At 52.3% G+C, this 19,198-nt stretch overlaps 4 protein-coding genes across 4 annotated transcripts; 2 read left to right on the forward strand and 2 right to left on the reverse strand.

Annotated features, from left to right (window-relative positions):
* The first annotated feature begins 530 nt into the window (after positions 1 to 530).
* On the forward strand, positions 531 to 6,047 carry CSUI_005694 (proteasome beta subunit). Its single transcript, XM_068065864.1, has 6 exons — positions 531 to 1,038; positions 1,716 to 1,897; positions 2,438 to 2,580; positions 3,431 to 3,576; positions 4,076 to 4,170; positions 5,244 to 6,047. The coding sequence occupies exons 1-6, from the start codon at positions 1,036 to 1,038 to the stop codon at positions 5,290 to 5,292; spliced, it is 618 nt and encodes a 205-aa protein (XP_067922154.1). The 5' UTR covers positions 531 to 1,035; the 3' UTR covers positions 5,293 to 6,047.
* Positions 6,048 to 6,344: 297 nt separating this feature from the next.
* On the reverse strand, positions 6,345 to 8,623 carry CSUI_005695 (uncharacterized protein). Its single transcript, XM_068065865.1, has one exon. It carries the CDS (start codon positions 8,533 to 8,535, stop codon positions 7,411 to 7,413), a length of 1,125 nt encoding a protein of 374 aa, XP_067922155.1. The 5' UTR covers positions 8,536 to 8,623; the 3' UTR covers positions 6,345 to 7,410.
* Positions 8,624 to 9,756: 1,133 nt separating this feature from the next.
* Positions 9,757 to 13,981, reverse strand: CSUI_005696 (uncharacterized protein). Its single transcript, XM_068065866.1, has 2 exons — positions 12,197 to 13,981; positions 9,757 to 11,455 (listed from the first exon to the last, which is right to left on the reverse strand). Exons 1-2 carry the CDS (start codon positions 12,697 to 12,699, stop codon positions 11,392 to 11,394), a joined length of 567 nt encoding a protein of 188 aa, XP_067922156.1. The 5' UTR covers positions 12,700 to 13,981; the 3' UTR covers positions 9,757 to 11,391.
* CSUI_005697 (uncharacterized protein) lies at positions 13,722 to 18,232 on the forward strand. The gene is made up of 2 exons (XM_068065867.1): positions 13,722 to 15,665; positions 16,359 to 18,232. The coding sequence occupies exons 1-2, from the start codon at positions 14,663 to 14,665 to the stop codon at positions 16,580 to 16,582; spliced, it is 1,227 nt and encodes a 408-aa protein (XP_067922157.1). The 5' UTR covers positions 13,722 to 14,662; the 3' UTR covers positions 16,583 to 18,232.
* The last annotated feature ends 966 nt before the right edge of the window (positions 18,233 to 19,198 follow it).

Below are 19,198 nucleotides of genomic sequence, written 5' to 3' on the forward strand. Positions count from 1 at the left end.
CAGATTTGCGCTCTGTCCCAAGCGGGTAGCAACAGCTACTCATGCAAGAGTGATCGAGTTTCAGGGGAGTAAGCCCTATGGAACCGAAGTTGGAAACTGCCCGAGAGAGGCTTTTATCTGGGTCTAGGTCTCCGAATGAGGAGATGACAGCGAGCTTCATACAAAGTTGTGCAACTATCCTAAGCATATTTGTAGAAGCAAGACCAGACAGACCGCCCTGAGCGTGTGCCATTTCGTCCTCATGCCAGCAGTTGACTCATACGGACGGGATGACAGGCTTAGAGTCGTCCCGGAAACTTCACCCTTCACGAACACGTGACCATGCTTTCTCTTCTCGGCAGGAAGCATAGCTCTTTTCGCCCCTTATTTCTCACCGTTCATGAAGAGCAGAAATATAGCCCGTGCGTTACTGACACTGAAAGGTAACAAGGGTCTCATCGCGAACACACGCTCATTACCAAGCCTATGCACCCTTACAGCACATGCAAGCCGGTCTAAAGTGGTGACTTCACCATATAAGCCGAAAGTTGAGGACACCGTGCTCATGCAGAGACAAGCAAGTTCTCTTGTGAACTTGTCGAGTTACGGGGTTAGCATTCGTCACGCGGAACGGCGGTAATACGTTCCTTCTGGAAAAATTTCTACAGCACGCTTCCGCTTTGAGCGATGTCCGACTGCGCTCTTGCAGTCCCCTACTAGTCTGTTCAGAGTTTCGGAGTCGTCTGCGCTCCGTTCGCCTCTGTCGTCTGCAACTTTTCCTTCTCCTTTGTTTAGGAGATCTTGCGCCTCCTCTAGACTACACTTTTCCGTCTGTTTCCGTCGTGTTCTGCTGTCTCGCTGTCTTACGTCATCGGTCTCACTGCCCCTTTAAGGAACTCGCCAGGACCCCCAAGTCACGTCGGCCTTGAGACGGCCTACTGTGCAAAAACCCAGACCCTTCTTGTGCTTTTTAACGCATACTTCCCTTCGGGAACATCACTTTTCCACCTTCGCACCTCTTCTGTGTTTTGCTGGTTTCCTGGCTGTTCCTGCAAGATGGTAAGAAAAGGAGGAGTTTCCTGTACATGAGCAGTGCCTTCCTCGTCGTCCTCTTTTTCTCCTAGCTACCTAAAAGCGCTTCTTTCCGTCATACTGTTACTTGTGACAACTGAGGTCTTGATCTCTTTCCCGGTCTCTTCGTTCACTTTCTCGAAAATCTCTGTCGTTTTCCTGTGTCCGCGCATGCATCCTTTCCTTCTCGACCGTACTGCACTGCACCCTTCCACGGTGTATTGTATGCATGTATGCGCTTTGACTAGTCCTGTCATGCACACCTACTAGGTCCTAATGTATGCACACATGATCTTCCACGCTATTTCGTCACGAGTGTAGAATCGAGACCTCGTTCGATCGTGGTGGCTGAGAGGACGAGTGTTTCTGATCGTGATGATGTGTGTACTGTGTGTACTCCACTCCGATCTTGTTCAGCAGCAAGCCTACTTGCCCAACTGCTCAACAGGGCACTGCTACTAGCTGATCTAAGATTACACGCCGGTGTCTACACAGCTACGCAGTTCTTTTCCCACAGAACGCTGTTTTGGGTGCGGCCACCCGAAGTGTATGTTCACTTACACACTTCTGAATCAGCTAGAGAGTTAGAAAACTGAGAGTATGATAGCAAAACTCTCACATCCCTGTTGACTCGTATACCTTCTGGTGTGTACTGGACCACACAGGATGCATACAATGGAAGCGCCGTTGTGGCTATGGCTGGGAAGAACTGTGTAGGGATTGCCTCGGATACTCGGTTGGGTGTCAATCAGTTCGGCACCGTCAGTGCGGATTTCCAGAAGGTTTTCAAGATGAATAACTACACCTTTGTCGGCCTGGCGGGTCTTGCTACAGATGTCCAGACAGTGTACGTCACTTCAAGACGAATACTCACGTCTCCAGCGTCATTTGCTTCTCGTTTCTCCTGCCGTAGGCACACTTGGCACGGTTCGTATACGTGTTGCCTGCCACCGCTTCGATCTAGACATTCACGGTCCTTCTTGTTGGGACAGAAACATGTGTGGACGTTTGTATCTAGGTACGGACAAGGTGGTACACATAGTAAACATGTACACACGAAATGCATAAATTTTCGAGTAGGGTCATTCCATCCAACATGTGGGTTCCTTCGTGAAGTTCCGCGTACTGGCCTTAACCCTTCCTCTCATGGTGTATCATTTCTTACCGGAAAAGTCATAGAAAAAGGCTATACACATGAAAGGAGCACATGGACAATGTGGCTGGCTGCATTCCTTGAGGACGACCAGTACCAGCTGGTCTCTTCTTACACACGACGTCTACACTGTATACTATTGTGTCTTCTGTCCGTCTATTATGTGTTCCAGATAAAGAATCGCCTCATTCACTGTCAGACACCTTGAGGCGTTTATGGCTCTTTGACGTGCAGACACAAAGAACTTGTTTTCCGATCCAAGCTCTATGAGCTACGGGAAGAAGTCCCCGAGATGAAACCTCGCATCATGTCAAATGTGATTTCCTCTATGCTCTATGGCCGTCGGTTTGCGCCATACTTCGTCTCTCCTGTTGTTGGTACGACTTGAGAAAAAACTCAAGGCAAGATTGAAAGATGGACCATTGCATGCAAGGCAGAGAGGCTCAAGTGTAACCCCCCTCCGCCCCCCCGGAAGTTTCCGCCTTTCTCGGCCCTGCTAGTTCCGTACAAGAACTCCGTTTAGCCATCGAATCCTATACAGGAAAAGGAAAGATTAGCGAATGAAGGTTCGTTAGTGAACGTAGCTGTATCTAAGAAAAGAAGAATCTGTGATGCTGAGCTGTACAAATGCGAGCAGAGCAGCTGTAGTTGGGGGCGGGGGCGGGTGTCCGTACGTATTCTTTATCTGGGTAAAACCGAATTGACTCTTTGCCACAGGGTCCGGGGTGTACAAAAGAAGCAGGCGTGAAAAGATGAGCAGGTGTCCTGTGTTCGCTTGTGACCCAGGTGTCACGGTGTCGACGACATACAGAAGAATTTTCTCCATGCAGAAGTCCGTGCAGTCCTCTGCTCAACTGTATTTTTCTGTTCTCTCACCCATACATGCGTCGATCTTCAGGCCAGTCGTGCGCTACACCGGCATGAAAGAGACCCACGTTTCAGAAGAGCGGAGCGCCGTAGCATACCAAGCGGCTCAGCCGGCAGCGGGTCCTGTCTGTGGGCTCGCACGCGCAAGCGTACCTCCTCGCCAGCAGGTGTCCTTTCTGACGCCGTGTGGTTCAGTGAGCATCACCGGCTTGCCGGTACAAACACAGAGATATAGATAAGTATATGGGCACGTGTATCTTCAAGAACCTAGATCGTAAAAAACTATACGTGAGGCGTGCCTCCTCACATTCTGGGAGACGCTCGCGTGTGTGCCTGCTGTGTGGTCCGTGTCTTGATCAGCGGGGCTCGATCCAGAAACGAACGAGCCGTTTCTTTCGGCTTTTGACTACATCGGTGCTGCATGCTACGCGAAGGACTTTGTTTGCAATGGAACCTCCGGGGAGCAGCTTGTCGGTGTCTGTGAAGCCTTGTGGAAACCAGAGATGGTCAGTTCCTGATGCTTTTTTCCGACAAGCAGAGGGGGGCACATACCGCAGAAAAGTCTTCTTTACCCGGTTCGCCGCCTGTCTCCACCTTGTTCATGTGCTTGTAGAGAATGCCTGCGTATATGTTCTCATGTACTCGTACAAGAACAGACGTTTTGTATATGCAGCCAGGTGTTACCTTCATCGCGACCGCGCCCCCCCGGATGCCAAAGCGTCCTTGTTATGAAAGGCAAAAAGCAGCGTGACTTCGCTAGTAGACTATCAGGTCGATAAGTTTCTCATAGCCTTGAGCCCTTCCAGCTCGGGCGAATCTCTCTATGTCTCTGTCTCTATCCGAGCCGCCATGCCGGAGTGATGGAGCAGACTCATCGGAAGTTTTCTGTCATCTGAATGCATACCTTCTTCTTCTTGTCCCGCGATACTCTTTCATACCCGGCCGAGACTTTCGTTTTCCGAGATGGACCTCAGTGTCTTCCGATACTATGACTTTTGTGTGCAGAACGAAGAAGAGCTGATGGAGACACTATCGCAGAGTCTATTAGCAGCAGTCGACAGAGACTGTGTCGCCGGGTGGGGCGCGGTAGTTCATGTCCTGTAAGTCTTTTCTTCACTTCGGAAACCGGATCAGGGTTTTCGCCACTTGTAATCTCAGGGTACTCTTCGGGCATAAATTCACGAGGCCATCCATCGTTTCTCTCAGCGTGTTTCGAGTGAGCGAGTTGAGCGATCGAAACTGCGACAGACAGCCGATACAAACGGACGTGCTGGCAGAAGGAGCAGCTCCGTATGCGCGGAGGTCTGTCCTGCAACGGGGGAGAGGTTCTGGTGTCGCAGATAATACTCAGAAAGCCAAGCAGCGTAGTCCAGGGGAAGAGAAAAGATTGAACGTCTGCAGTTCTCCTGTTACCCCATATGAATATGTGGGTGAGCCGTATCGAGCCCGTTCAAGAAATTGTCCAGTCTGTCAGTACAGCACCTGTAGATTGGCGAGACGCGCTCTCTAGACAGAGAAGGATAGGGGCGAAAGACCCGAAATCTTGATTTGTCCGTTTGGAATAGCCGTGCCTGAGCTAGGGGGTGGTCTTTGATTGTAACAACTTTGCAAGTTCCGGGCCGCGGCAGTTGAAAACGGACCGGTGATTACACTTTTTCGGTGGACTTGATAGAGGCAGAGCACAGATCAGATTGAAGCCTTGGATAAAAGCCCGTCTAGACTCCAGCTACTGACGTGTCCCCGGAGCGTTGAGAAAGAGTCTTGTTCGGATGACCGCAGTCTGTCGCAGCTAGAGACAGCAGGATGGTGTTCATTTTTCCAGCCAGCAGGGAGGAAGGAAAGGTTTTCATGACTAACAGTAGGCTGAAGGTACGGATAGTAGGCAAGATGCATAGGCCGCGCCCACACTGACGCTTCTCACTCGTAGGGAAGCTCGACATAACAAGGAGGTTTCGACACATCATCCAGAGCACTTACCGGAGATCCGACCTTCGCAGGTATGTGCTTCGGCACGTCTCGCTGGTAGGCGGAAAGGAAGAAAAACCTAGTAGGCAGAGGTAGTCAGCGGTCGCCGGCGCGTAATCGGCATGCACAGGAAGTCTGTACGTTACGTCCGTACGCTGAAGAGAGTTCGAAAAAAGCAAGTGGGTCTGTGTCGTTGGCTTGCTTACAGGACGCCAAAGCAGATCGTTACCCGTCGGCTTAAGTGTCGCATGGACTAAGACCAGGTTCTTTCCCGCTGCAATACGGTATGCGCGCTTCGTCTCGAACTCCCGAAGGTTGATGACGGGCAGAGCCCGTGTGTAGTAGCAGGGCTCGGCTCCTATCTCCTCCCCAAGACAGACATCTAAAGAACGGCGGTTACATCGTCAGATACTACTTAGCCGGATTGGGACTGGCTTTGTGTCGTTCTGATCGCCGTCAAATTCTCCGGCTGAAGCGAGGGTACAAGAGACGGAGGCTTGATGAATAGATCGCCGCATTGCTGCGTGATGAGTATCTGGTGTGATTCAAGGAATGGCATCTGCCCTGATTGTCCTCTGCTCATGTGCTTCGCTTCGTACCACGTCCCTCGTTCCGAACTCACTCTGGGGACTGCTTCGATGTTTCCTCGGCTTTCGCGGCCAGATTGAACTCCAGGCCTCAGCCCTCAGCAGCTTCTTTTGGACGGCTGTTTCGTTTCCCATCCGTTTCTGCTTGGAACAGGCACACCCCCCTGAGCCGCCGCGCCCGGGCAGTCACCGGATGTCGCCTGTGCGGACCTGTCACTCCGACCCAACTTGGTGACGTCTTTGAAACAGTGCAGAAAATTGCCCAGCTATGTAGAAATGCCATGTCCACGCATGTCCACGTGGGTGCCACAGCCGGCTGATGCGAGCTCGGTATTAGTCTTAGGGCGCACCAGCGCGGCACTGTGGGCTGCTCTGTCCCGCCCACGCTCTATACCCTCCCGAAAGGCAGGGGCTCATGATCCGGGGAGTTGAGGGTATGTCAGCTGCCGCGGAACTTGTGGTCTTCGGGCCCACAAACACGTGCTTTACTCGAAAGCGGAGAACTACCACCGCATCTGGCCGATACACTCTCGTGGTACGTAGCTATATCCTCCGTGTGCCTTCCAGGGAAGAGTTGTCGCCGCTAATGGGGCAGTGAAACGGATTAGAGGTTCAGACCGGTTATAGACACCTTACAAGAGAGCTGTGCACGGCAGGATTCTGATCAAGCCCAGTTGTAGACGTAGGGCGCAAGGAAAAGAACTACCTGAAGAACAACCCCGGCTCCCAAGGCATGTGAAACCCGTCACCGGTCCAATACTGTACACGTTTCGGTGCTCTTTCGGAGTTGGTCCTTTGAACTCCAACCATCACGAGACGCAACACAACGCACACGACTGAGCTGCCTCTCTGCCCTGCAGAGTGGTGCTTGAAGCACTGGTGACCTCCCTGCACTCACCTGGCTCTGTCAATCAACTGTCCGCACTGCCGAACAGAGTCCTGCCCTGCCGCCAGTGAATCGCTGCCCCTTGTGGCCGTACGACGTGAATTTTTTTATTCTGCGACGCCACGAGCCGTCCCGGGAAATCACGCTACCTGCCCAGCAATCATTCCAAGCAGAAACCTGGGCGCCCGAATGCCGGAAATATCCTGCTGCCCTCTACACGCTTGGCCCGCCTTGCTTGAAACCCACGTCAGTCGCTCGTCTGCGCTGCACCGCAAAGTGGATGTCAGAAACTGCTGCCGACCACTGGCACCCCAATGCTGGCTAGTCTTGACTCGGATGACAGCTGCACTCGGTGTGCTAGTTTCCCTCTTAAGTCCTAAGCCGCCCAGGAGGCCCGTACAAAAGTTTTTGTGATCCAGACTACCACGCAGCCGCATCCTGTTCTGTTGCCTGGACCGTAGGGCCCGCCCGCAGTACGCTCCGCCTGCACCGCCTTTCCACCGCCACGAACCGACTGGCTGCTCCCTTTGCCGTTTCGTCACTTTATGTGATCTCGGCTCGCTGATACTTCAGCAAGTGCTCAGCCTGCAGGAGCCAGCACCAGTGGCTGTCTCACGTACGAGAGAACAAAGAAAACTACAGGGTCGCAAGTGTTCGCCGCCGGGCAAGCTTCTGACTCCAACTATGCAGCTGGACAGTGCCACACAACACAAACACGTCACGCCACAGCTGCGCCAACATACTCGGCACACAGCACACTATTGACGTACGCAAGAAGAGTGAACCTCCTGTACGATCGCCTAGGTCTCCTTTCATCATGTGTCAGGTGCTCGAGGTCCCTCCGGGCCACCCGGACTGAGAATTGGTGGCGCAGAGGCTACAACAAGGGAACAAAAAAACCTTCAGTACGAATCTCGTGCTTTCGAGACGCTGCCAGATGTTGCAGAAGCGCCCCCTTGACTATCCCGAAGTGAGTTATTCTCCGCGATTTTTTTTCCCTGCTTTCGTTTTACTATTCCTTTTGCGGTCCTGAACGTTGCCTTCGCTCCCCTCCAGAACGCGCGTAACCCCGTAACAGCTGCAATCAACATGGCTAACCCCTTCATTGTAAGACCAGCATACCGCGCAGCCGAGGTGATTCGAAAATTCCTCCACGTCTCCTCCCCATAATTCACCTTGCCGACTGCGGTTCCCACTAGCCACGCTGCAGCAGCAACAGCAGTGTGCCGAACGAGGTCGTAACCTACTATCTTTCTGGCCAGACCGTACTTTTTCGTTGGCCTTGGGGAAGAACGCGGTAAAGAGCTGACGTCCCTTCCCTCGTCGGTGTCGGCTTGATCGGCTATCTTCTCACCGACGCCCGCATCCGCTGCGGCCGGCCCTGTTGTCTTTTGCAAGGCCACGAGGGGGGCAGGAGCACTCACAACTTGTCGGTGGTCTCGCACAAAATTGAACAAATACCTGGCGTGGAGTAAGAGCGTGATGGCCACGACAGTGGTGGCCACATTCTCGACCGCCATGTGCTGCCGGGCACCCCGTATATCTACGCGAGAATAACGCCTCTGGCTGTGCTGCAGACTCTCCCTTCCGATCAGAGCGAACACAACAGCTACCGCCCCGGCAAGCGCTGTCCGGAAAGCGAGTAGAATGCCTTCTCCCGCTTTAACCGGCTTCCACGAGACACGTGTCGCGGGGCCTCCACTGGCGTCTTCTTTTACACTGCCGTGCTCTCTCCCTCCATCAGTCTGCGGCGGATGCATCCGTTGGGCACCTTCGGCTTCGCGGGCGCCGGGGGGAGAAAATTCTGTCTCCACCCCCTCTCCCCGGTCAGGCGGCTCCAGGACGGTAAGAACGCCGCCTGAACGAGGCTCCCCTTTTTCTTGGACTTCTGGTTCAGCCGGGTTAGGTACGTAGGGTGCCTCCGCCATGGAGTAAACAAATGTCACGCAAGTACCAGTATAACACACGAGCACACTGACGGCCGCTGGCCAACGTCCCGACACTAGTAGGGCCGTTCCCTTCGGCATCTTGGCGCGGACAACATGGGCCGTTGCGCAATATATCCAAATCGGATATCGAGAGCCGCTTGGAAACAGTGGCCCTGCTGTGAGTACGCACTGAAGGCTCTCTTCCTTATCGCTCGCTGCCTTCAATCCTCGCGATGCAGCTGCGACGTCGCGACGCGGGGCCGCGTTGACTAACGCACGCGTCGCATCGTGTTCATCAGGCGGCCTGTCGCCACTTCGCCGGCTTGCGCTGGACGGTCGGGTGCGGCGCTGGGTTTCTTCATCAGCTCCAGGTAGCGTGGCTTTCCGAGACTACAGCCCGGCATCTCCAAACGTTTCCGTTCACTATTGTGTGTTGCTCCACTTCCTTCACCGCACTTCTCTTCGTTTCTCAGCACAGCTCCCGGCTGTCTCTTTGGTAGGAATGTTCTGTCGCATCGTCACGGTCAGCACCGCGGAGGTCCAGTCTGTACTGTGTGCCACTCCGTAGAAAGACTGGGAGTAGCATCTACTTACCAGTCTGCAGTACAGACCGGCCCCGCCTGCCGGAGACTGTGCGAGGCCTACCCCGCGCAGGTGCGTAGTAAGCAAACACTTGGGACAGTCCTTCCTTATGACATCTTGTTCAGAAACGTCACATGTGACCCTGCGGAGGAACACATTCTTTCCAGACCGGGCTAAGAAGGGTTTCACCGATCAGGCGGAAGTGGTCTGTGAGACTACGGAATGGTTAGCTTGCCGAGCCGAAGCTCTCCTTCTGCCGTTGCCGGGTTTCTCGTGAAAACGCCACTTGTAGACACTCTCGTGCGACTGAGACAGGGTGTAACCTGTAGAAAGCAGCGTGTCTATCAAGTGCTTCCGGGAGATCAACCGGGTTTGACTCACTTTCCCGACCGTCTCAGCTTCAGCCGCCCGAGCTACCAGTCACAACGACTCAAACGAACGCCGCTGTTGGAGTGCGTTGAGCCCGCAGACGCTGCCGCATGGCCATTTACTATGTGACAGGCCGGCATCTCCGGTTATGTCCTATCAAGTGAGACACGGCCGCGGAAGAAAACATTTCCTCGAGTGTTTAGCATCACCTGTGAGAAAGCGACTTCGCCTGCTATCGATGCGGCTGCAATGCCGAAGGCACAGATATTTCCACCCCTATACTACGGTGCCAGCTCGGCCCGAGGGTACTGTAGTGTGACCCGAAACCTCGTGAGTCAGATCTGTGGGTGACACTTCCACCCCACATGCTGGAGACAGAAAGAGAGGAGTTTCCGCGTCACTCTTAGGTTCGAGCATAGGAGATTTCTCGGCGGTGTGGAGAAGGTTCCTATCGGACAACTGCCACCCGGCCGACTGACACAGTTAACCTCGATGAATTGCTCCCGGTAACGCGGATCCGCGTGCCACTGCTGTGCCGTCGAAGTGTTTCGGAATGGCAAAAGGAATCTGTCACCCGCGGACACGAAAACAAGCCGCAAGTCAAACAGTTATTCGGAGATCGTGCCGTAGCAGGATTTACACTCGGTATTCCCGATCAACACCCGAACGTTTTTTCTACCCCGACGTCGAAGAGCCCGTGCACGATTCTTTCTCGCTCCTGAGCGCTGCCGCCCCCCCGGAGTCACTGCGCCACGTGTTGTGCCAGCCGCATGGAGCCCGCCACACGACCCTCCAACCAAAGATGCAGTAAGCTAGCAGAAAAAAGTGGCGGAAAAAAAGCCGGGATTCCTTCACTCCGTAGGTAAACAGGGCTTGCCGCCTCCGACAGAGGGACCATAAAGACCCCTCGAGATCGCAGACACTCGGTGAGTCCGCGGCAGGTACAGCCCTACTGCGGCGATTGTGCCTAGTAGTCTGTTCATAAACCGTTGAGCTGCATTTTGTCAGCAGATCGCACGACACATCCGCTTGACGGACGCAGTCGTGTTTACTACCCAAAAAACCGACACGTGAAAAAGGCCCTGTCCTGCGTTAGGCGCCGCCGTTAAGTGCTTAGAAAGAGCGTGCATGCGTTCTACTGCATGTAACCATTCTACTGCTACGGCTTAGAAGCACGGAAAACACGCATTAGCTTGGTGTCCCTTACACTTCGTTGTCAACTGAGTCTTCAACAATTTCCGTGTCACTGTTTAGGCCAGCAGACAAAGTACACAGGGGCCTCTTTCTTCTCGCGCCCCCTTCGAGCAGCTTACGCGCCCGATCCTAAGCATTTGAAAGCACGCCGAAATTCCGATATCCGAGCGTCGTACCAGCTCATAGCAACTCCGGGCAGGCGTAAGTTGGTGAGACACCCGCTTCTCCAGTGTGGCCGTTCGGGTCGCCTCTACCCTTCGAGATACAACGTGCACCTGAAGGCCGCTTCGCCGGCTGTGCCACGCGTCAGGGGAGCGAGAGCGGGAAGTCCGCCTAGGGCTGAGAGTGAAAGGCTAGTCACGAAAATACAGCTACATCTCCACCACGCGCCCACACACAAAGGAATCGAGACGCTTACCCCGTTTTGACCACTTGTTGAAAGCAGAGTGAACAAGAAACGCGTGAATACGACACGTCTGAGAACCGTGATGGCAGAGACACAACTGGTTATCGCAAGCTGGCTTGCCTCTTGTTGAAGCAGTGTATTCCATCTTCAGTCACCCCACTTCGGCAGTTTCGGCTTTGGACAGCGCTATCAATTCTCTCCTTCTCCGATACGCTATTCAAACCGCTTTACCCTGACCACGGCGGCTGGACAAGAATCCACGAACCGGGTCCAGTCTTCCTTTTCCGTGATATCCTGCTGCACTTGTACCAACGATCTTACATCGTCTCTACACTCTGTCCCTGCGCATGCCTTTCAGAAAAGGGCCTCACGTTCTACAAGTGAAAAAACCCGCTTTCTGGCTCTTATTGCAGTTTCTTCATCAGTTTGCCAAATGCTCCGACTTCATAGGGCAACTTGGGAGCCTTCCTGGACAACAAAAGAACAGAGAGATAAGCAAGAGCCGCATGGCTCATGAAGTCCCTTAACAGTCGCTGACATCTTACGTTACACTTCTGGATACATTGCATACAAATGTTTATAACCGTGTAAAGATGTGCGAGCGAAGAGTGAAAGACATCAAACAGAAGCTCTGAGGACGAGAGGGGCAGGCAAGCCATCGGCCACGACGAGCAGAAGTACCTGAGCCATACTGTAGGTTTTGAAACCCACTTGGGACACCTGAGGAGGAAGCTCACTAGCCCTTCCTGTCGCAAGTTGTTCTACGAAGAGGAGGAGACTGACCTCTTGATCGTGCGGAGCATAGCATCTCCGATGCACATATACTGATATTCACACGCATCCATCCGTAGGCCAGCCGCCACGACTCATGGCTGAAATAGAACATCCGGGAGAAACTAGCTGCACGCTTAAGGAACCAATACTACTCACACGCTCCCTCTGTCTGGCCGATACTTTAAGTTGACTTCCTTGCATTGCTATTCACGAACCACGCCTATCGAACCCCCGTGCTACAAATGCGCTGAGTAGAGAGAGCTGGAGAGCCAACAACTGAAATCTACAGATAAGATGACAGTACCCCTCGTGACCAAAGTGGGAATCTGTTCCTTCGCTTCCCTCGCGCCGAGCCTGCGCGCGTACATGAAGAAATATCAACGGATAGTATACAGCAGGAAGTAAGGCATCGGGCTAATAACACCCTGAGCTTACTCGGTGGCCAAGAAGATTTTATACTTCCATTGTTTCAACGGGAAAATACACCTGACAATCCTTTCATTTTCATGGAAGTCTAGATACGTGATGGTTTTCTCTTCGTCATTATAGATGCCGGTAGTTGACGGAGGCTGTAGATCCGTGTCAAATGGTAAGGTCCCGAAGAATTCACGTACGAGTATTGGCTTCTTCTTATCCCCCGGTGGTTTGTAAGAATAGACACATTCGGCTATCCAACATAGAAGCGGATCTTCCATTCTCTTGCCTGACCGCACGCCCACTCGTGCTAGCTGGAATGTGACAAGCATATTACGTCGCCATGTAGCATCTGCGTCCACCTGAAGTTTTCCTTGTGACGGTACGTCTTTCCTTGTCAAAAATCTACGGGCTAGTCCTCCTCGTCCTGGTGACTCAGGAAGGCTAGTTGATGCTTGAGGGCTGGATGTTTCTACGTCCTCGTCTTCCTCTTCCTCTGGAATGGAGGGTGACCGGTCCTCCATGCTTTCCGAAAGAACGGGAGTAGAAAAGGGTAGAGGGAGTCTTTAGAATGTCTATGCAGATTGTTGTTGGAGTCGTCTCCTGAACATGCAGCAACGAAAGAAAGCCGGTTTCCTGAGAACCTGTAAGTCTAGCTGCGGCTGCTCGCTTCCCAAATAGAGGAGCAGGATTTAAAAAAGATGAAGTGAGGGAAAACTCTTTGGAGAAGAATACCTTGGAAAAAACACGGGAGCATGTCGGCACGGGTTGAACCTTCAGAACCAAGCGCGAAAAGACGGCAAAGAAATACAACAACGGAAAGGTGACATGCGCGTCCGGCTGAACCGGAACCCACAATCACAGACCGAAAAGGATAAGGGATGTAAACGCACACTCTCAAAATCAAATCAGGCACTGAACCACTTTGTCACTGGAGTCCCGGAAATACAGGCAAGAACTACGCAAGGTTTGGCAGCTTCTGACGAGAGACGCAGCCCCAGAAAAGCCGGACAGCAAATCAAGGCAGTATGAAGGATAGTAGGGGAGGAGAGGCAGAAAAAGGAATGGGTCACCTTAAATCAGGGGTGTCGAAAAAAAGGAACCGACTGCAAACCTAGCACCCGCAACCCGCTGGCCGGAAGTCCTCGTTCGGCATCGCGGTAGCATAAGAAAAAAAGACCGGAGAAACAATGCGAGCTCCTTCACACAGAAACAACGTCAGCACTCGTGTCCCGGCGGATCACAAGAAGCCACATACAAGAAAATCGAGTTTTCGGGGACGCAGTTGTAGACCACGCCACAGCTGTACGAGTAACGTACATTGAGCAGAGATGGCTCATACCTCGGAGTGTGACAGAACCTCAAGAAAGTGCTGTACCCTGAAACTGCGTAGGGACAGATCTTGCCGATGACGTACGATGTAGCGGTTCGGATTCACGTTTCAGCAGAACCAGGGTGCCTCTGATCTCGGCAGCGTCTATCGCCAGCTCGACTAGCTGTCGCGTCGGGAGAGCCACAATGTACCTCCCCCTTGCCGGGGAGGGGTTGAATCGACACGTTCCTCTATCTTTCCTTATCTGAGACGAAAGCGGTGTCCCGCCTAACAATATCCATCCTCTTAACTATTGTTTCATCTTGCTAATTCCATACTACGGTAGTGCGCACCGTGTCCCCATATGCAACTCTCTCTCTGCTAGTCCGTTTGCTGCTATCCTGGCCACCCGACCTCCAGAGGCAGCGCCAGCGTTCAAAGTCAACGCTGCTGTTCCTGGCGTCGCCCGGTAAGGGTGGAGCTTTTCTGGCTTTTTACATTGGAGAAGACTGGCATGTTCCGCCTACTGTAAGTTCCCAGCACTTCGCATGCGCGTCACCGGGTGGTTTCGGCGGGACAAGAGGCAGGCTTCATTTTCACCTTGGAGTACGTGGTTCCGGCGGCAGCTGTCGCCGTACGTACTCCCGCATTCGTATATATAACCTAGTCAGTAGCAGGGCATTCCCTCGTTCCCTGGCAGCTTATGGTGAGTCTTCTCCATTCTATCATTCTAATTCTCTTTTTTAGAGGTCTTATTTGTGGCAAGGAGAGTTCCGCAATCTGCTGTACTCTACTCGCTGTCGTCCGTGCGGACTCTCTCCTGGAGACTTGTTTGATGAGCACGCCAGATCTGAGCTCATAGTTCGTTAGTTTCCGTGACAGCCTTCTCAGCTTTGCTTAAATCTTTTCCCCCGATCCAACAAGAAGAAGGAGGAACTCGAAGGCGTCGCGGGAGTGACTCCTGTTTCTACTGCGGCATTTGGTATGTGGTTGGTTTCCCCAGTTATAGAGACCGATATTGGAGCTCAGTATTTTTTAGCTCTTTTTTCTGAAGTATCTATGCGGGATGTCTGGTTCAAACCCCCGCGCGCATGCATAGACATAGGTTTTTCCGTCCGGATATTACCTGTCGTTTGACGTGGAGCAGTGAATTTGGCAGCTGCCCGTAGCCAAGCATGATGACACGGGAAGCAGCGTCTACGTTGCCTGATGGGCATGACGGCTACCGATTCTCGGTTTCTTCGTCTCCTCCAGTAGAAGCGGCGATTGATACAGTTTTAGTACATGGCATTGATGCAGCCTTTTCTAGAGGAGACGATGCAGGCACGGAGGGCATCCTTTCTCGTCAGACTGAATCATGTTCGGATATCACAGAGAATGTGAATGGAGGAGTCGAAAATGAAGGAGCATTGCCACAAAAGGCAGGTTCAGCGATGGACAAAGATACGGAAGGTGATAGTCGCTCAACTACACAAATGAACCACGAGGTAAAAAGCGTCCTGCCATCAGAAGTACAAAACAACGAGGAAAAACAGGATTCCCCTCCGTCCGTACAAATCAACAGGGCAACAGAGGAGAGTGAAAAACGGGAGTCCGCGGGACCTCTACGTGTCTGTATCAAGCCACCATCTGAAGACCAAGAGACGGCTGACGCACGACAAGAGGAGAAGCGGACAGAAAAAAGTCCAGGTGGACCGGAGTCGATAAAGGAAACAGACGAGAAAGATGCAGAAGTAGATGCCGAGGAAGAAGATGAATTCGACTTAGACAAGCAAAGAAGAAGAAAATCGTATCGTCAGTACTTCGGCCTTGACGGCCCGGAAGAAGATGATGAAGATGATGAGGAAGAGGATGAATTAGATTTGGACAAGCAAAGAAGAAGGAAGTCTTATCTTGAGTACTTTGGACTTGTCGGCCCAACCGAAGGAAAAGGACAAGGTGGGGAGGGAGGTCTCTCTGCCGCCACGAGCCCAGGAGCTCATCGCAGAAGCTCTCTGGTTTCTATCATGTTCGATGCAGGGAGAGTCACACACTGGTCTGATGTTTATCAGAAAGATAAACAGGCTCAGCCTGTTGTTTTCAAGAGAATGGATTTGAGGTTCGAAGTGGTCAATACTGATGGAGGTCTGCCCGGTATTCTGGGAACGCGGGAGGTTTGGCTAGCCGTCTACGACCATGGTAAACATTGACGGCCACTTGAGAACTTACATATAGCTTTGCCTGTCTGCGCTCGCCTCCATCTACATAATTGTACAAATACAAAAGAAGCGAGTGGACAATATACGTGTGGACTTCTCTCAGGTGTCTCCCTGTGTATGCAGATAAACAGGTAGTAGCCAGGGGACGGGATATAACGAGGAGAAAGTAGATTCTACATGGAGTGAGAGTGTTGTGTGGAGGCACTCAGGCAAAAAGAAGATAGGAAGCCCGGTTCTTTATTTAGCTTCCTTCTTGATATCTTTGTTTGCTTCAGTCATACATGAAGATGTGTGCGTAGATATAGGGATCGAAGAGGTGTGACAAGGGATAGGTATCGCACCAGGTTTCACGTAGGGATACCTGATAGTAGCGACGTCGGCGTAGCGTTCAATGGGGAACCCTCCGAGGAGGAAACTCACCGAGAATTTTCTTCAATTAATTATCAGGGAAGCTGAGGGAGTCTATTCGGAGGCGGGCAATTCGTATTCTGTCTTGGAATTTTTCCTTTCTGTATAGTTTTCGTTTTCCAGCTGAGTCTTCCGTCGCCTGGGTTGTTGAAGTGTTTGCTGGGTCTTCTCGATCTCTTGGCTCGTCTCTATGCAGTAAAAGCTCCTATTCTTCCATTAGAGCTTCATCTGCCTGTCTGAAAGTTGCTGGCGTGTCGGTTTGCAGGACGGGCTGCGTACGGTCCGCTATTGTTCGACTGCTCCGAGTGGGCGATGGTCGATCGTGTGGCTGTTGTGAAGAAGGCGAAAAAGGAGTTGATTTTCAAACGACCGGAGAAATCTCAGACTGAGACAGCTAAGGTGTATCCCATTTTTGTCGATGTCTTGGAAAACCGGTACATTCGGCTTCCCAGAGATCTTGTCACCAAGCTTTATGAAAACTGTCCTTGAAACGAGTCTCTTGCGGGGAGAACAGCTACACAAAAGAGCGCAGGACTGGTCTGCGGTTGTTGGCAAATGTAGGGTGAAAGAGACTTGAAATCTGCCAGTGTGAAACTGCTGTGTGTTCCGTACACAATTTTTTCCGTACGTAAATCTCTGCGGTACTCCACCTGTTCCAAGGTGGACAGAAGCAACACCAGGTGTGTGGCGTAAGGCACTTGACAGGACCGTAGCTTGAAGCAACACTAGGTGTGTGGCGTAAGACACTTGACAGGACCGCAGCTTGTCCTTTGTTTCTTGTGAGTTAAGGCAACGGCGCAGTTCTGATTTGTGTTCTTTCGTTGCCCCCGCGTCCAGCTAATTCACGATAGTAGGTTCAGCGAGTGTGGATGCTTCGCGCCCGTCGGAAACCGACTTGATCGCCTAGACCCAGGCCCGTAAGCCTGAACAAAGAGTTCATTTCCAATCATTTCTCCCGTCCTTGGGAGAGTTAAACAGAGTGGTCCAGGTTAGGAGTGTTTGTCAGTTTTGCGGTGTTCCCCGTCGCCGAGTGGTGTCAGCTGTGGAAACGCTGCTTCGTGTTTTGGCATGTCTCTTGAACAGCATGTTTCCAGGCGCCGCTCGTGTCCGACTTCCTCACGTGCCGTCAGGTCATCATTGCGTTATGTGGGTGAACAGCCATCGCCTTTGTACTCAGCACTTGCTTCGTTCAGGAACAGGGGGGAACTTGCACCTCGAGGTATTTCACGTACTCTTCTTGTTAGCACATGCGACTGCACCTAGCATTAGCTCGTCCACGCAGACCGTGTTCCTTTTCGCGTACGAGACCATACTTCCTCGGAGTCTGTGCAGAGACCTGCAAGGTACAGATGGAAAGTGCTGCTACTTTGGTGACGTCACGTTGTGAAGCTTCACTACAGTCATTGTCTGCATGACGGCCCCTCTACGCGTGCTTCCGGTTTCGTTGCTTGGGGCTCACCAATGCCACTGTCTTGTATCAAACAGCTTCAAGCACCCTCGGTGTTCCTCTGTGGAATGAGACTCGCACGCCAAAAATTAAGGCACCGGGTAATTTTGCATTGCAATTGATAAGACGGAAGTGCAGCGTGGGCCGGTCAGCTTATTCGTATCTGTACTAGGGCTTGACAATGGATCGAAAAAATAAGCCAGGCAGACCTGGTTTGCTGAAAGGGTTTCTAATCGGTCGAGTTCGGTTCCGCACGAGCTTTTTCGTACGGGTTGCTTCTCTGAGGCTGTTCGAGCCCCGTTGTACTGGGGGAGTGTCCTCCATTCCTTTTAGCTGACTATTGCTCACTGGTTAACAATCTCGCCCTGAAGTCCGTCCTCCGAGTCGGACTCCGTCTTCGTACAAGCTGATGTAGTTTACGATCATCCTGCTACCCAGGCAACTGAGCCAGGCATGCACAAATTCCAGGAGACTACTCGCTACCTGTGACCGCGGGTGTTGTGTGAGGTTTGTGCAGCAGTGGGTCTCTATAGTGGCTTGTCTGTGTATGGACCCCACCCGGCGTTACAACGCAGAACAGCCATGAAGAGGGCCGGACAAGTAGCCCGACTATAAACGGACCGTGGTGTGAGACTTTTTCTTCCCTTCATCTTGCTGTCGCTTCTTCGGTACGAACAGTTGTATAGAACGGACATGACTTTTCCGTGGTTTTTTGAAAGAGTCGACAGCGGCTGGGGGGTCAGCTGGGAAAACGTTATCGTTGTGACACCAGGCGCGAGCGCAATTGTTACAGTCAGCGCGTGCGCAGCTACTACTCCAGTAGAACACCTCTGCCTCCTGCCCATGGTGACACTCTTCTACACACCCGGTTGTCAAGGCGTACTCACGTCGGGTTTTTTCGTCCGAGCCGAGCACTCCCTCAGAAAGAAAGCCTAAGTTGTACGGAGCAAGTGTCTCGTAGGTCTACAGTGCAGACTCCAGTGTGTCGATGCAAACCCATTTAAGCACACATCAGAAGGACAGAGGAGAGCTGTGGTTATCTTTGTCGGATCGCAACTCATTGACGCCTCTCAGGGAGGCTCCGAAGAAACTTCCTTTCAGTTACAATGCTCTTTGTATAAACGTTCTTGGAAGAATCCTGTTTCACAAAAGGACGCAGCAAAAACTGCGGTGGCGGTGTCCGCTTTGGTGCCAAGGTTTTCAAACGGAGCGTGAACGAATGAGATGAAGCCTTTTCTTTCAAAGAGATACACAGCTTCTATTCAGACGGAGCCACGAGTCTTCTCTATGGGCAATAGAAAAGAAAGTTCGGCCACACGGGACAAAGGCCAGTAACTCACATAGTACTTTATGTAACGACCCCAACGTCGAAGGCGTGGCAGGGATTCCTCTTGATTCGCGGTGCTGACTTGATAGGTCCGTGACCTCTCCGGACGCTCCCCGCTCCAGAAAAAGTAGTCGCACCGTTTTAGAGATTAACAAGAACATGGGCTGTCACCCGCCGACTAAGACTCCACTCCGCGANNGGAGGGCCCAGTATGCTCGGTGGAGCTGCTGTCGCCATCAGAGTAAGCCGGAAAGGACTTCTAGACTTATGTAGATGCTTGGTTGTTCAGTTCTGTCCGTGCCTCCGGAGACTCAGCTGGCCGCCGCAGCTG

This window comes from Cystoisospora suis (genome assembly GCF_002600585.1).
Source record: "Cystoisospora suis strain Wien I chromosome Unknown contig_2750, whole genome shotgun sequence".
Lineage (NCBI taxonomy): Eukaryota > Apicomplexa > Conoidasida > Eucoccidiorida > Sarcocystidae > Cystoisospora > Cystoisospora suis.

Bases quoted from the DNA above. Each gene is read 5' to 3' on its own strand.
- CSUI_005694 (XM_068065864.1), top strand. The intron at 1,898-2,437 runs GTACGTCACTTC...TTTGACGTGCAG, and splicing joins GCTACAGATGTCCAGACAGT to ACACAAAGAACTTGTTTTCC. The intron at 2,581-3,430 runs GTACGACTTGAG...TGTCTTGATCAG, and splicing joins CTTCGTCTCTCCTGTTGTTG to CGGGGCTCGATCCAGAAACG.
- CSUI_005695 (XM_068065865.1), bottom strand. From the start codon at position 8,535: ATGCCGAAGGGAACGGCCCTACTAGTGTCGGGACGTTGGCCAGCGGCC.
- CSUI_005696 (XM_068065866.1), bottom strand. From the start codon at position 12,699: ATGGAGGACCGGTCACCCTCCATTCCAGAGGAAGAGGAAGACGAGGAC. The intron at 11,456-12,196 runs GTAAGCTCAGGG...TTTGTTGTCCAG, and splicing joins AAAATCTTCTTGGCCACCGA to GAAGGCTCCCAAGTTGCCCT.
- CSUI_005697 (XM_068065867.1), top strand. From the start codon at position 14,663: ATGATGACACGGGAAGCAGCGTCTACGTTGCCTGATGGGCATGACGGC. The intron at 15,666-16,358 runs GTAAACATTGAC...GTCGGTTTGCAG, and splicing joins GCTAGCCGTCTACGACCATG to GACGGGCTGCGTACGGTCCG.